The sequence below is a fragment of the Leuciscus leuciscus genome (genome assembly GCF_965113295.1).
Source record: "Leuciscus leuciscus genome assembly, chromosome: 5".
Lineage (NCBI taxonomy): Eukaryota > Metazoa > Chordata > Actinopteri > Cypriniformes > Leuciscidae > Leuciscus > Leuciscus leuciscus.
Genome location: NC_138729.1, coordinates 40,566,708 through 40,582,692, shown reverse-complemented (window position 1 = coordinate 40,582,692; position 15,985 = coordinate 40,566,708). Strand labels below are relative to the sequence as shown.

Genomic DNA, 15,985 nt, shown 5'->3' with positions numbered 1-15,985 from the left:
GCTTCCCTCCACTTCCGAATGAGTGGTTTGTTTTTGCCCGTGAGCGCAGAAGCTCCTCACCAGGCACCCTGCTGCACACCCTACAGATGATAAGATGCTCCAGAAGTCAGTGGAAATACAAACAAAACATATTCACATGCACAGAATCCTAAGTAGTTGTTTTTAGTGTTAGAAAAAGAGTTATAGTCGTCTGTCCACAGTTTGAACACTTTTTTTTTTATTTCCCATAAGGAAATATTTAATTTTCAAGTACTGCAAACTCATTTCATCGTAATTGATGCTTGTCAAGTGCTTAAAAACCTCTCTGAGAGACACCGATTCTCTGATAACAGCACTGTAATGGCAAAAAGTGGTTGCTTTCAGTCTATCCTGCAACCTCTTACACCTCATTTCATTTCAATTTCCGTCACCACAGATATTTATCCTCTCTTGTTCAAAGATACGGAGGCAGTCTTCAGACGTTTGTCAAAAAGAAATGGTCAATGAACATGGGTCCCAACACTCATAGGAAATCATAGGAAAAACAAATAAACACTAGGCCCAAAATCTGGCCTGGCTCACCCACCCAAACAAAGGAAGGGCCTTCTGCACGTATCAGAGGAATGTTTACAAAATCCTCATTAAGGAAACGAAAGCAGATAACGGTTCACACACACACACACACACACACACACACACACACACACACACACACACACACACACACACACACACACACACACACACACACACACACACACACACACACACACACACACACACACACACACACACACTGGGACACTATGAACACTAGAAATGCAGAGCTTCCTAGTTTGTAGATAAGGGACAGAGAGAGAAAGTAGGCAGAGCAAGAGTCAGAGAGAGAGAGAGAGAGGGAGGAAAAAACATTTGAAAAGAGATGCCACAGGGGGACATCCATTTCACGTAGTGAAACCACCCTCAAGCCCAAACTTTTCAGACATCAAAAGGTGAGAAGAAGAATAAATGCTCAGAGTTCAGGAATAGAGGCACTTTAATGCAGTGAACGGTGTGCAGCTACGTATAAAAACCAAAACTGCACAGGACGGCTCTACTTTCCTACATTCTGCAGTGCAGCGACAATTGACCTTCTATCCAGAAGCAAGAGTTGAGCACTTTAAATTAAGGGTATTTGTCTCTGGATCTGTAGATCCAGATTTCACTCCTGTGAAACTCTGCACCTATTTCTGATACACACACCATTTGCCTCACATCATGGCTGGCAGCAGGAATTACTTCTGGATTATGTGTTCATCCACCAAATCTGTTTCATTGGCCCTTTTCCTGCTTTTCTGGGGGCCTTTCAGTGCACAAAGTAACCCTATTGGTTCTCCGGAGAGGCTTCGGATCGCTCCAGGGTTGGATGACGGACATGGAGGGGTTCTGGATCCTTCACTCCTGGAGCAGGACAGTGAGGTGGACATGCAGAGCTTGATGGAAACCCTGAAGGGACAGTTTCTACGTACCTTTAACCTGACACGTCCCGGTTCCCAGGCGCAGCCAGGGGCCACTCGCGTACAGCCTCCTGAGTACATGCTGGAGCTCTACAACCGCTTTGCCAATGACCGAACAGCAATGCCTTCTGCAAACATAGTACGCAGCTTTAAAAATGAAGGTAAATATTTACTTTTCCATTGAAGGCTGTTAAACTGTTTTTATTTTGTATTTTTTTGTTTGTTTTTTTGTAAAAGTTGGTGATAGCAGTAAAAAAAAAATTCTACTGTGGGTACAACTATACAATAATGACACCTAAATATTTTCATAATAGTCTATTATAACAAAAGTATTTGGATAAAGCCATACAATTCTGGGAAAGGGAAATTTTTCTGTAAGTTTTTTTTTTTTTTTTTTTTTGTGTGCACTTTTTAAAATAAATGCACATTGATTCAAATTGAACACTTACAATGCTAATTATGAAGAAATATTAGAGAAATATTGTGTTTTTGATGTGCGCCATTTTATTTGAAAGTTTATTAATCTACATGTTGTTTATAAATGCATGCAAAAAGTGTAAGTTTGACATCAATTTCACCTAGTTACTTTCATATTAGCTAGACGGCCTTTCCCAAATACACACATACTATATATATATATAAGTAGCAATATGTATATATATATTAACTCATTATTGAAAACATGAGAATTTGAATCCCTAATTCTAGTGTGGTTTATTTCAGACTCCTCCCCTTGCAGCATGGGACCTGGTGGAGTGAGACTACACCCACTTCTCTTCAACGTGTCAATTCCACATCACGAGAGAGTCACTACAGCTGAGCTCCGACTGTACACTCTGGTCCAAACGGACCGCAACAAATACGCTGGTGTTGACAGAAAAGTAACCATATATGAGGTCAAACAGCATGAAACGAACAGCAGTCAGCAAATAAGAGGCGACAATATTGAGGAAGGAAATCAAACCAGGCAAGAGGGAGAAACGGAACTAGTGGAGTTGGCGTCTCGGCAGGTTTATGGTACAGATAACGGGTGGGAATCCTTTGACATGACCGCTGCGGTGCACCTTTGGCGGAAATCAGACTATGGCACCACCCACAGGCTGGAGGTTCACATAGCCAGTTTGAACTCTCAGAGTGTGGTGGCATCTGAAGGTGGGAATGAAGGCAATGCCATAGGAGGGGAAATGGACATTGACACAAGCCCTGAGGACAAACACAAACCCTTAATGATCGTGTTCTCTGATGACCAGAGCGTAGACCACCGTGGAGACAAACGAGAGCTGAATGAGCTGATCCAGCATGAGATGGCTGGGCCAGGCATTCAGGACAACTTTGAGCTGGAGTTGACAGGCCTTTGGGATGACCTAGGAATTATGGGACAAAAAAATGGGAATGAGGAAGAGGAGCAGAGCGAGGAAGCTCTACTACAGATGCGCTCCAACCTCATCTATGACACAGCGTCTAGAATTCGGCGCAATGCCAAAGGCAACCAGTGTAAAAAGAGCTCCCTCTATGTAGACTTCAAAGACATTGGCTGGGACAGCTGGATCCTGGCACCCACCGGGTATGAAGCCTTCGAGTGTACAGGGATATGCACGTACCCTTTGACCAAACATGTGACACCTACAAAACATGCCATTGTACAAACTTTGGTCAGTCTGAAAAGTCCACAAAAAGTGTCCAGGGCTTGTTGCGTACCCACTGAACTAGAACCTATCTCCTTACTCTACCTAGATGATGCAGGAGTGGTGACATATCAGTATAAATTTGAAGGTATGGTGGTAGCAAAGTGTGGATGCAGATAGTATTTAATACACGGGGAAGTGGGGTGAAGCTGGGCCAAAAGCTTAGAGATTGGATTGAAAGGAGACTAAAAGACATTCACTGTCTACGGCCTTAATGTCAAGTTTCTTCCAAACAGCAGTGGTTGAGCTCTTACTACCAACCTTAACAATGTTAGCAGGAGTCATGATATCAGTTGTGGAATCAGACAGTTCTGAAGCCATGTGACAAAGGGGCCACAATGCAAGACTTAGTGGGAACGGTGACCATTTCATCCCCACTGAATAAGGATTGGGTGGAACATAAGACAATAATTGAAGCACTGACACGCCTCAAGATGCTCTTATCAGTAAAGACTGAAGTTTAAGTCAGAGATTATATCAACTCCAACTCGTTACATACTTGCCCATATCATTTGCGTCAGCAGAGTCCTCGCTAAGTGGGTGTTTTGTAGAGATGGCAGTGAACTCAAGCACCACAGGGTCAGTCCAGTGACCCTACCAGAGACAAGAAGCCTGTGAAACGGTCTGTTTCCAGTTTCCACAAAGCTTAGTATCGTATCTGTCATGACAACGCCGAGTCAATACACAGTTTCCTGCCTAACAGAATGCATTTGATATGAACTGTCCAAGTTAAAGTGAAATTGTTATCAGAAGAGTCGTAGAGAAGGGGAAGGGGTAAAAAAGACCAGAGCGGACCAGTCTGGACTTCCGAATGTGTCTGAGAACAACTCCTAATCTGGATATTCACAGTTAGCAGTCAGTATTGCAAAAACACAATCAGGACAATGGCTCTTATTCACTAAGCGTGCATGGACTGCGTACCCGCAAATTAATGAGTGAAATCTGCATACAATCTGCATAAACGCACAAATCATGATTTTCCAATAAATTTTGTACTAAAATACATTTTACATTTACAACTGAAACCACACATATGCAAAAATCACATTCCGGGTGGAAGATGAAATTTTATACATTGATATTTCATATTAAATATATTTCATCATATACAGTGAAAGAGTAAGACAAGGTAGTTTCAAGGTAGCAATTTACGTCTATTTGTATAGCGCTTTTCACAATAGACTTTACAGAAAATGCTTGTTTTTTATGTTACAATTTATGATATTATGATGCTATCAGTTAGAGATGAGCGTTTCAAAGTAACGTCCATTAGAATACTTCAATTTCATTAATATTAGAATGGGGTTGAGAGCAAATTAAGAACAAATGTGCATACATGTGGTGAATTAGGCTGAAAATTTTTTGTAAGAAGTTCTCCTGTGAGTATAAATTTGAAATAATCCACACAGTTATAAGTGAATGAGGCCCAATATTTTAGTTCAATTAAGCTGTTATGAAATTACATTTCCTTGGGCCACTTAATCCTGACTTTTTCCTTTCTTCGGTACCATTTTTTTCTACTGAAATCTTGTCTGCATTTGATCATGGAATTACCTCACAAATCAGCATGTCACTGCTGAGATATGAGAATGGGATGGTTGACAAAGGATGCACAGGTTGACAAAGGATGCAAAGGTTGTACAGCTTGGTCCGCCCTCTTTTTCGATTAGCGGCAGACAGCATCATCACCTCCTCCTGCTCCAAATGCCGTGCAAGCTGTGCTCCCACCTCTAAGCATGGCTGTGATAAGAAGGTGTCAGGACTGAATTACTTGTGTGAGGACCAAAGACAATTCCAAGCTTCACGGAGGGTGGGAGACAGCTGTTAGGATTCCTGGGAATGAGAGGACAGTTGGCAGTTTTTATATCATATCAACTTTTTGACCCCAATCTACCCTAAAGTGAAGACACATCATTTACTCCCCATCACTCTTCTTAGTGTCATCCTTCTCCTCCTTTTGGACCCTTATCACCGTTAGGACAGGAGGATGAATGGAAACTGTCTTGTCGCAAGGTCATGCCACCCACAGATATCCTTCACAAGACATTTTAGTCTGATAATATTGGCCAGGATTATTCCCATGACTGACGCATACTTTGCATTTCTGACTTTATATTATTAACTTCATGTTCTTGAAATACAAGTAATGTTCTGCTGCTTCAATTTATTATAAAGCTTATTTATTGATTAATTTATTTGTTTTTATTATTATTTTGGTGACTTTGTATAGCAATACTGTACATGACTGCATACACTATACAGAGTATATGATATGATGTTGTGCAAAGAATATGGGTATACAAGCATATAAATTAATTTAAAATAAAATTATTAGTTGTAATAATTTATCCTTTTCTCATGTATGTGTTAAAATACTCAACGATGTTGTACATGCTTTAATCAATCACTTTTCAAGCACTGACGTCTTGTTAGGATTTGTATATATCTTTAAATAGTTTGTTGATCCTCTTGCCCCTTGCACCCAGATACTCCATAACTTCTTAACAAGATATATTTAGCCACAATCAGTCCAGAGCTCGCTGTTTAGACATTGGGTGTGGGAGCGATTCATAAATCTAACTTTCCATTGAAGACCAGCAGCTCAAAGGCCCATAGTTTACATGTGTCAAACAAATCCACGTCCATGGGAAGCTGACTGGAAACCAATGACCACACAGGCTCATCTGCTCTGCGGCTTGAGACTGTGCAGATATAATTGTTTATTTTCTTTTTTGGGGGGTGGTTAGGGGTGGTTAGGGGTGGGGGGCTTAAGAAGTGTTTAACTTTGTTCACTATGTATTTAAGATGGTATTTAAATTTGGTAATTGCCAGTTGCCATTGTAAAACAATGTATTTTGCCATGTACAAACGCACAGAACGTGTAAATAAAATGATATTTTGAAGAAACTGCCTGTGTGACCCAAATATTTAGTATGTAAACATTTTCAGTGTTTTTTTGTTTTTAAATTTGTGGTAATTGGTAAAAAAGTATTTATTAACAAATTTTACTTTGACCAAACTTAATGTAATCCTTGACCTTTGATGCTCAACAAGCTGTTAATCTCCAATTGAAAACTTGATGGTCATTGTCTCTCATATATCTTGCCACAAAAGCCATGACAGGAAAGTTAGACCAGGATGGGAAACAATGTAGACCCTCCAGTGTGTTTATTGAGCTTGAATGATGACCGTTCAGGACCTTCTGACCAATTACTGAAGCATTTGTGTCTGGATATTGTCATCTAATTCCGGGTATTCATTTGTTGTGTTGACAGAGGAAGTTATTAGCATGTGCTTATGATAACAGGCATGCCAATGTTAATAAAAACAACAAAAAATAAATTCTTCAGACATTCTAAGGGTATGAAAATCTTTTAAGGAATTGTATTGTTTCATGTGATTATAATGTCAGAATTCCGATAGACAAAAATGTATAAAACAATATAAAGATGGCATGAAAACACATTACTAAACAGATTACTACCTATAAGATTTCTAGCTATGTTCTATCTAGATCTACTGGCTGCATCAAAAGCAATGATTTAACTTCGATTGTAAATTGTAAGCAGGCAATTTCACTCTCCACCTGGGTTAGAATCAGACCAAAACATTTGTACAGGTATCAAAATATAATCACATCATCTTTGATATAAAAAAAAAAAAAAGGACATTTGCAAATGTTTATCATTTCATTAGAACAATAATAAAATCATATGTGAGGAAACATGTATATTTTACTACAGCCTTCACCCAAAAACGGAAGCGTATTGCATTCACTTGAGAAAAAAAAATCTACTCTGTTTTTCTGAATTAACGAGTTAATTATCTCAGAATTACTAGTTAATTTTTCATATTTTTTTTTATTCTGTTTTTCTGAATTAACGAGTTAATTATCTCAGATTTACGAGATATTTTTTCATGAATAAAAAGTTTTTGCTCTGTTTTTCTGAATTAATTACTTAATTATCTCAGAATTATGAGATAATTTTTCATAAAAATTTTTTTTGTTTGTTTTTCTGAATTAACGAGTTAATTATCTCAGAATTACGAGATAATTTTTCATGAATAAAAGTTTTTACTCTGTTTTTCTGAATTATTGAGTTAATTATCTCAGAATTATGAGATAATTAAGTCATTAATTCAGAAAAACAGAGCAATTTTTTTAAATGAAAAATTATCTCATAATTCTGAGATAACCAACTCGTTAATTCAGAAAAACAGAACAAAATATTTTTTTATGAAAAATCATCTCATAATTCTGAGATAATTAAGTCATTAATTCAGAAAAACAGAGCAAATATTTTTATTTCAAGAAAAAAATATCTCATAATTTTGAGATAATTAAGTCATTAATTCAGAAAAACAGAGCAAAAACTTTTTATTCATGAAAAATTATCTCGTAATTCTGAGATAATTAACTCGTTAATTCAGATAAACAGAGCAAAAACTTTTTTTTCATGAAAAATGATCTCGTAATTCTGAGATAATTAACTCATTAATTCAGAAAAACAGAGTAGATTTTTTTTCCTCAAGTGAATGCAATATGCTTCCGTACCCAAAGGTATAGTTCATCCAAAAAAATTATTCTGTTATAATTTACTCACCATCATGTCATTCCAAATCTGTATGACTTAATTTCTTCTGCGGAACACAAAATAAATTATTTTGAAGAACACTGTTAACCAAACCCCGCGACCATACAGAAGATAAGATGTTTGAAAATGGATGGTAACTAAACAAATTTGGCTATCATAGTCTTCCATTGTATGGACACACACACACACACACACACACACACACACAAAAAAACATTTCTAACATTTCTCAAAATATCTATTCCAAGTTTTGGAATGACAGAGAAATTTCATGGATGACAGAATAAAAATGTTTGGGTGAAAATCTCGATTAGTGTTGTAACTTTCGTTCCCTGATGGAGACAACGAGACGTGGAGTCGAACACTTGACACTAGGGGTTGCACCAATTGGTGAGTTGAATTTGCATGCGCCACTCCCCCAGCAAGAGTGTGTCCCAGCCATCCAGCGTGTAGTCCAGTGTTGTGGTAGGAGGGACACCAGGGAACAGCAGTAACCAAGACATTCTTTATCGGTCAGTCACTTTGACGTTGTGTCGAGGACTGACACTAGGAGTCCCTATGGAAAGCACAACACACCGCTGAACTGAATTACGAGGTTTTGGCGATGCAGATGTAGGCAAGACACTGTTTGCCGGGTAACAAGTGCACTCACATCATAACCTACAGTACCCAGCGCCCCACCTAAGCCATGTAGTCCTTCGTACTACTCAGGGACCGAAAGGACAGTACATACAATTGCAATAAGTCGCTTCAGCTGGACTTCCTGTTCTTTTTCTTCTTCTTTTTTTGGGAGAAAACAATCCACAACTGTGCAGACCGGAGCAGTGAAGAAGTGTTCTTTCTCCCTCTATTCTCGAGGCAGCACTTGCAAGTTCATCATTTAGGCCTTAAACAGGATAGTGGGAACATTAGGCACATAGCCCAGCCAGGGTCTCAGGATTACGTGAGAGTTTGCCGGACCGAACTCAAGGCATGTTTCGCTGAGAGAGAATGCCTGCAGGTCCTCAACCCTCTTGATGGAAGTGAGCATGGACGGGAATGCCGTCTTCAATGAGAGGGCCCTAAGCTCGACTGACTCCAGGGCATATTTGTGCAGGCTCCGGGGCCAGCTGTGTGCCAGTGTGTCCTTAAAGAGAGGGGCCTTAGTCAGGGAATATCACAGCGGGCATTGTGAGGATTCTTGGGAAATGAACAGGTCTATCTGTCCCTGTGCAGCTGTCCGGACCAACACGTGCTTGCTCTGGATCAACGGCCGGAACCTCCACAGGGCCAACAACACTGCCAGCAACTCTAGGCAATTGGTATGCCAGCACAGTCGATGTCCTGTCCAGGAGCCTAAGACTGCATGCCCTTTGCATACGGCCAGCCTGAAGTGGACGCATATGTTGTGACAACATCGTGCTTGGACACTTGTTCTCGGGACTCAAGTCTGAAGCTGTCTCATATGCATCAACCTGAGCAGTGTTCCAGCTGCTGAAGATGCCCCAAGAGCCTCTGAAATTGTTTTAGTGTGACCACTGTTTTTCCCCTGAATGACTTCAGGTAATTCAGTATCGACTGGGCACGCTTGTTCGTGAGTGAGTCTAACTCCATCCCAAGAAAAGAGATGCTCTGCACTGGTGAGAGCTTGCTCTTTTCTCAGTTGATATGAAGCCCCAATCGGCTGAGGTGTCTGAGCACCAAGTCCCTGTGCACACACAATAGATCTTGAGAGTTAGCTAGAATCAGCCAGTCATTGAGATAATTGAAAATGTAGATGTCCACTTCCCTTAGAGGGGCAAGGGCAGCCTCTGCGACTTTTGTGAAGACGCGAGGAGATAGGGGCAGTCCAAAAGATAGGACCTTGTACTGATATGCCTGACACTCGAAGGCAAACTGAAGAAATGGTCTGTGTCAAGGCAAGATCGAGTCATGAAACTACAGATGTCAGAATGCGTTTTTGTGTCAACATCTTGAACGGGATCCCCAGCAGGGCCCGATTCGGAACTCTCAGATCTAGGATTGGTCGTAACCGACCGCCTTTCTTAGGTACGATGAAGCAAGAGCTGTAGAAACTCTGTAGGTGCCTCTGTCCAGACCACAATTTCTGCACGCAGGACAGGGGCGAACTGAATTGTGTAGCCGAGTCTGACTGTCCTGATACGCCAGTGCGACGAGTTGGGAAGCACTAGCCAGGTTTCCAAACTCCACACGAGTGGCACCAGAGGAGCAATCATATTTAGCAAGACGTATATGACACAGCAGAGAGTTGGCCGATATGCTGGGAAGCTGTGCGTCCCGACCCCATTGCTGTGGTAGGTGAAGAAGCTTTGCATCCTCTGAACACACCACACTGACCTGTGTGGGGGTTTGTGTGTGCTGTGGCCGGACATGAAGAGGCGAGGGGCTTACGTCAATCATGTCCAGGCTGCAGACTGTGTGACCCAGGGAATGGAGACGCAGGAGGACACCCTGGGCAACAAGCAGACAACCTGCGTGACCTTGGCGGCCTGGTGGCATTGCGCTAAGGCAAGATGTTTAATTTCCTTGGTCTGCTTCTTTACTGCTGAGAACTGCTGGACACAGTCCTCGACAGTGTTGCAGAAGAGGCCACCTTGTGTAGCACACTTCCCTTATCTCAGCAAGGATTAAACAGTGATTATTCCTGGACCACTAACATGGACATCGCCTGTCTGAGAGCCTGCGCCGTGACTTTGGTCTCTCTGAGAGCCAAGTCAGTCGCAGAGCACAGTTCCTGCATCAATGGCTGCTCAGATCTACCCTCGTGCAGATCTCGGAGTGCCTGGATAGACCTGCAGGATAGCTATGGCAGGCAGGGCAGAGGAGGCCTGTACAGTGGCACTGTGAGCCTTCATCATCAGAGACAAAGTGAATTTACAGGCCCTGGAGAGGAGTAATCCTCCAAAGGAGCAATCACATGCTCCACCTAGGGAATGTCCTTGTACCACCCGGCCGCCCCTTCGTCGAGGGTAGTGAGGGCTGAAGAGCTTGTGAAGCGGTACTGGGCAGTAAAAGGTGCCATCCACGACTTTGTGAGGTTGTAAGCCCGACTAAAGATCCAATGGCGGTTTTCCAATAATATGGGTGAAGGTTTCTGCGTGTTACTGTTTTTCCTTTTACGCAACAAAACAAGATTAAATGAAATCCATTTTCTCAAATGTATTATCTCGTTATTATATTGTCGCTCAGAGGTCCTCACGTTTTCTGTTTTTAATGCGGGTCTCACGATCACAACCTCGTCAGTTTTGATCATCAAACAGAGGTAATTGCTATATAGCCTACCTGAGATTGGTCACATTCACGTTTACACAATCAAAGATACTTTGGTATAGCCCCCATGGAATTGCATACACTTGAATTTAATTTAAACGTTTATTTCAGTAGAGGTATGGCCACTATTACATATATAAGTTGACTAACATTACTTCTCTCATAATAGCTTTGGATTGACCATGCAGTGGTTTCCCACGTACGTCTAAATTTAGATTGGTCAAGTAGCATTTGCTGTTCTAAACGGAAATTCACTTCTTGTCTTTGCAAACCAAGTACACTTGAATTGATGCCAAATATTAGTCATCACTAATCTGACGCAAAACTTGCGGGAACATACGAATCCGTTTAATCTACTTGGGAAAAAAATTGCGGAGTCAGTCAGAATAAAATCAAATGTAATAATTTATTATGTCAGGTAAATGTATCATGCCAATTTCATAATCAGTTCAAAGATAATAAATACAAAACATCAAATGCTCTGGAATAAAGAGAAAAGATGTGAACCTGACATTAGAAAATACATGATGCTGAGAGTCTCGGCCACTCTCAGCATCACGGGCCAATTTGAGCTACAAATCGCCACGAGCCTTTTTCAGCATCTCCCTAAATACTTAGACCAAGGCAGAAACCTCTTTTCAAATGTAAACATGAGTTCACAGTGGGAATTTGCATTAATCACCGTCCCAGACGAACTGGGGACAGAAGTTGATTAACATGGGGACACACCCACAGCAGTCAACAAGATACCTCTAAACTCTCCACACCTTATTACCTTTCTGGTTTACTTCTGTGGGAATGAGACCTTTGTACCAGTCGCACTGAGAAATTTCAAATGATACCAAACATGTATAATACTGAATGATAATTGTTCATATTAAACCATATAGATTTTTGGGTGAATTCAGGTAGGGATGGGTGAAGAGAATGATGTGTAAATTGGGAGGTGATCAACTCAAGCGTGATCGTGTCTCGAATGGGGATGGTAATATAGCGGTAATATAGCAAGAGAGTTCAAATATTAATTTCCTTTGTTTTCTCAGAGAGTAGCCCTCTCTTCCAGTTCTTCCAGTTCCTCCAGTCTTACAAGGTATACTTAGACTGGTGGGAGTCTTCTGCATCAGAAGGCACTAGAGGCACACCTCCAATGTTACTATCGACAGCTTAGCCTCATTCGAGCCCCTAACGAGCCGCCTTACTTGTCCAAAAACTCCACCAGGTGCAACGTGCGTGATGAGGACTCGGCGGAAACACTCCCGTTGTTGCCCTCATATCACCCTCAGTGCAAGCCGTCGAGGCCTTGTGCATTGTTTGGCTGTGCATGGCTGAGGTGACTCCTTCTTTAACCAGAAAAAAAGAGAGTCGTGACCTCAATGTTACCATGCTCATGCTCTCGCAGTGTGGACATAAGCAATCCACGAAAGCTTTTTCAGTGCGGGTACCACCCAAACACGCAAGGCAGAGATTGTGGCCATCCGAGGATGATAGATTTCGACCACATTCAGAAACAAACAGGCAGAAAGGTTTCTCTGTCTGTCCTTTGCTTTTTTAGAGGGGAAACTGCTATTTTACACTGAAGCGCCCAGTGGAACTTTGCACTTATCAGTCTGCTGTGGGAGAGACTGCTGTGATGCACTGTATATCCAGCAACTAGCTTCTTCTCTTTCTTTTTGAGGTGAATGGCTGAAAAATTAACATACACTACTTGGCTCAGAGAACAAATCCGAATGAGTGGATGCATTCCATTTCCTTTTATACTTGTATGTCCGGGGGTATGCCGCATGCAAATTCCACTCACTCACCAATTTTTATTGACCTTTTCTGAACTATCAGAGGTGTTAGGGGCTCCCAAGTGTGACTCCAAGTGTCAGTTCTCAACACCACGTTAAAGTAACTGACAGATAGGCAACTATCCCTTTAACTGCTGCTAATATCACATTGATCAAATGAGCCAGTGTCACCAAGCAACAAAGATTTGGAGCCACCTTGTGGTCATCAACCCACAATCTTAAAACCATTAAATTGTAGCCACTCCAAAACTGTATTACTGTTTTCTGTGCAACACAAAAGGTGAATTTATGAAGAATATCCTGACCAGTCCTTTCTGTTATGCAAGTGAATAAGGACTGTCAAGCTCTAAAAATACCATAAAAGAATCATAAAAGTAGTCAATATGACTTGTGTGCTATATTCCAAGTATTATGGTGACACGTGATAGCTTTATGTGTGAAACAGACTGAAATTGTAGTTATTTGTTACTAGCTTAAAAGCTAGTGTGCAAAGATTTCTTAAAGGTAAGCACTGTAGCCATCATACTGTATTTTTGTCCGTTGTTCAGTCCTTGCCTAAAAACAAGTGATGCACTATCTGTATCAAGACTCCACTGATGTTCTCTCTCTCTCTCTCTCTCTCTCTCTCTCTCTCTCTCTCTCTCTCTCTCTCTCTCTCTATCTGAAGAAGAAATCTGTCCTTTTTATGGCTACTTTATGTTTTTGTAGTAATGGATTATTAATGAGAACTTAGAACTGAACTTTTATGACAATAATACAGCTATGTGACAGTAAAACCTTTTAACAGGTTTGTACTTGCCATATCCTCCTCAATCCAAAGTCCAATAAACTGGACAACTTTGTTTTAGGTTTTCTTCCCAAATGGTTTTGATAGATTTTTTTCTTTTTGGAAACGCACAGAGAAAAATTATTTTTTTGTAATGTCTCACACACCTGTTTAGTTTTTTCCTTTGATTTGTCTGCTATTTAGTGTCATTCGTTTCTTATCGCCCGGCTTTTGACTACGCTCCCCTGTCTGCCATGTACAGAACCCGGTTTTGTTCATTAAATGGTCTTTGCTTTTTATCTTTTATTTATTATACTTAAAAAATAAATTCAGTTTTTTTCTTTTTTCACAAATTACTTTTGGAAGTGCAATTTGATTAGGCTACCATATGCAGTTTTAATAAAGTTGAATTAACTAACCTTCTATGTCATTTTTACTCTTCAAAATGAAGACTTACAGGCAGGGGCGTCAGTTTGTTTTGAAAAGTGGTGGGGACAAAAGATCAGATGAAAAAACATTACAGCAGGACGGGAAAAATATTGAATAACGGTGCATCAAAAATGGGCATAGCGTAGGCCAGTCAACAACAGGAAAATACTCAGCATAAAACCCTCAACAATGTCGACTGCACATGTAACAGTCCCTGCAACACCAGCTCAACCGAACAGTGCCAAAGCGCCATACTGTAGAAAACAGCAGCGCGTTAAGTCAATGATTATAATGAAATTCATTACATAAAGAAAACACACCATAAGCATACAACGCAACATATCTGCATCAAATAACACCAGATAAAATAAAAAAAATGTGGGATTTGCAACCAACATAGAATGCAGTGCAGTTAGAGAACCAAATCCACAAAATGTGAAATCCTCCTCTGCCATCGCACATCGTAGCATAACCAATATAAAGTGCCGTGATAAATACTGTCATTATGTATGCCACAAAAAAACCCACACTAAAATCCAAACTATTTTAAAACTATAAGATGGCACTCAGGCCCTCTCTCTCTCTCACGCACGCACGCGCGCACGCACGCACGCACGCACACACACACACACACACACACACACACACACACACGCAACACTGCACAGGATAATCAATTGTAGAAAAAAGCAGTAACATAGCTAGCTAAACATTTAACCCTTTCGCACGTACGATCACACCGGTGTGATCAGTCTAGGCTGGTCCCTGGAGCGTACGATCACACCTGTGTGATTAGAATGGTCAGTGCATGACGAAGACCTGAAGACCTGGCTGCGCTCTTCAATGTCACAAACCCGACTCAACAGTGTGGCTGTTTGTCATGTTCACAGAGAGAGAATGTATAACTTGGACAAGAAGAAACTGTGTCAAGAATTTGTTCAAGTTACTGATCGGCGCATGCATGTTTTTGGGTCATTTTAGAATCAGTAATAGTTTATTTTGCTTAAGTTACTTTTTTTGGACAATGTACATTGTTTCTTTCTGTATCTAAACTGCATTGCATGTTTTATTTTGTGCAAATAAACCTTTAACATTTCTTGGTTCGCTTGATTTTTCAGAACATTTTAACCAAATGCTTTCAAAAAGTGGTGGGGACAAAATCAGCCATTTCAAAAAGTGGTGGGGACATGTCCCCAGCATCCCCAGTGTAAATGACACCTATGCTTACAGGTGTTGATTATAATTAATTTACTGTTAGGCCCATACATAATAATAAGGATAAACATTATTTAAAAAGTATATAATTATCTGACTATTTAAAAATGAACAACAAAACATAACATGCTAAATGGGGGGATATCTATATCTATCATAAAAAATGTATTGTCAGAACATCATCTCGCAGTTGCTGAATGTCGCGCAACAACGTTGCTACCGCCCTGTCACGGCTTATTACAATTCTACGTTGTTACACGTAGACAGCGAAGCTGCCATAGTAGAAATGCAACGTGCCACGGACATTGCCACAACGTAAATGTGTTTGCTGGCTAAAGACACGATATCTACAAAATGTCTTCACACACACACACACACACACACACACACACACACACACACACCGATAGGTTCTGTTTCTATAACTGTACGATTCTTGCATTCGAGTTCGTTTTGTGAAGTGTCGGATTACAAACACGTTGTTCGAAAGGTTAAAGGTAATTATTAACAGAGTTTGTCAATACTTTCACTTTGAGGTGAGAAGACTTTGAACCAAAACAAAACCATTTCAAATCAATGGGATATTGCCATATTAAATCCACTATTTTCTGAAGGCTGATTTCGTAGGCCGTCTAATCTGCTGAAGCAGCGTGATTAAAAACTGTATAAAGATATTTAAATATTCCTTCAGTAGTAGGCTACAGTACCGTTAGTCAATATGATTAGCCTACCATTAACCTTTATAAGGAAAATGCGCAGT

General features: G+C 40.6%; 1 protein-coding gene across 1 annotated transcript; it reads left to right on the top strand.

Annotated features, from left to right (window-relative positions):
* Positions 1–855: 855 nt before the first annotated feature.
* bmp10 (bone morphogenetic protein 10) lies at positions 856–4,375 on the top strand. The gene is made up of 2 exons (XM_082169242.1): positions 856–1,636; positions 2,199–4,375. The coding sequence occupies exons 1-2, from the start codon at positions 1,237–1,239 to the stop codon at positions 3,278–3,280; spliced, it is 1,482 nt and encodes a 493-aa protein (XP_082025368.1). The 5' UTR covers positions 856–1,236; the 3' UTR covers positions 3,281–4,375.
* The last annotated feature ends 11,610 nt before the right edge of the window (positions 4,376–15,985 follow it).

What these genes read in the sequence shown, in the direction of transcription:
- bmp10 (XM_082169242.1), top strand. Translation starts at nt 1,237, where the DNA reads ATGGCTGGCAGCAGGAATTACTTCTGGATTATGTGTTCATCCACCAAA. An exon ending in ACGCAGCTTTAAAAATGAAG is followed by an intron (nt 1,637 to 2,198) that starts GTAAATATTTAC and finishes GGTTTATTTCAG; the next exon opens with ACTCCTCCCCTTGCAGCATG.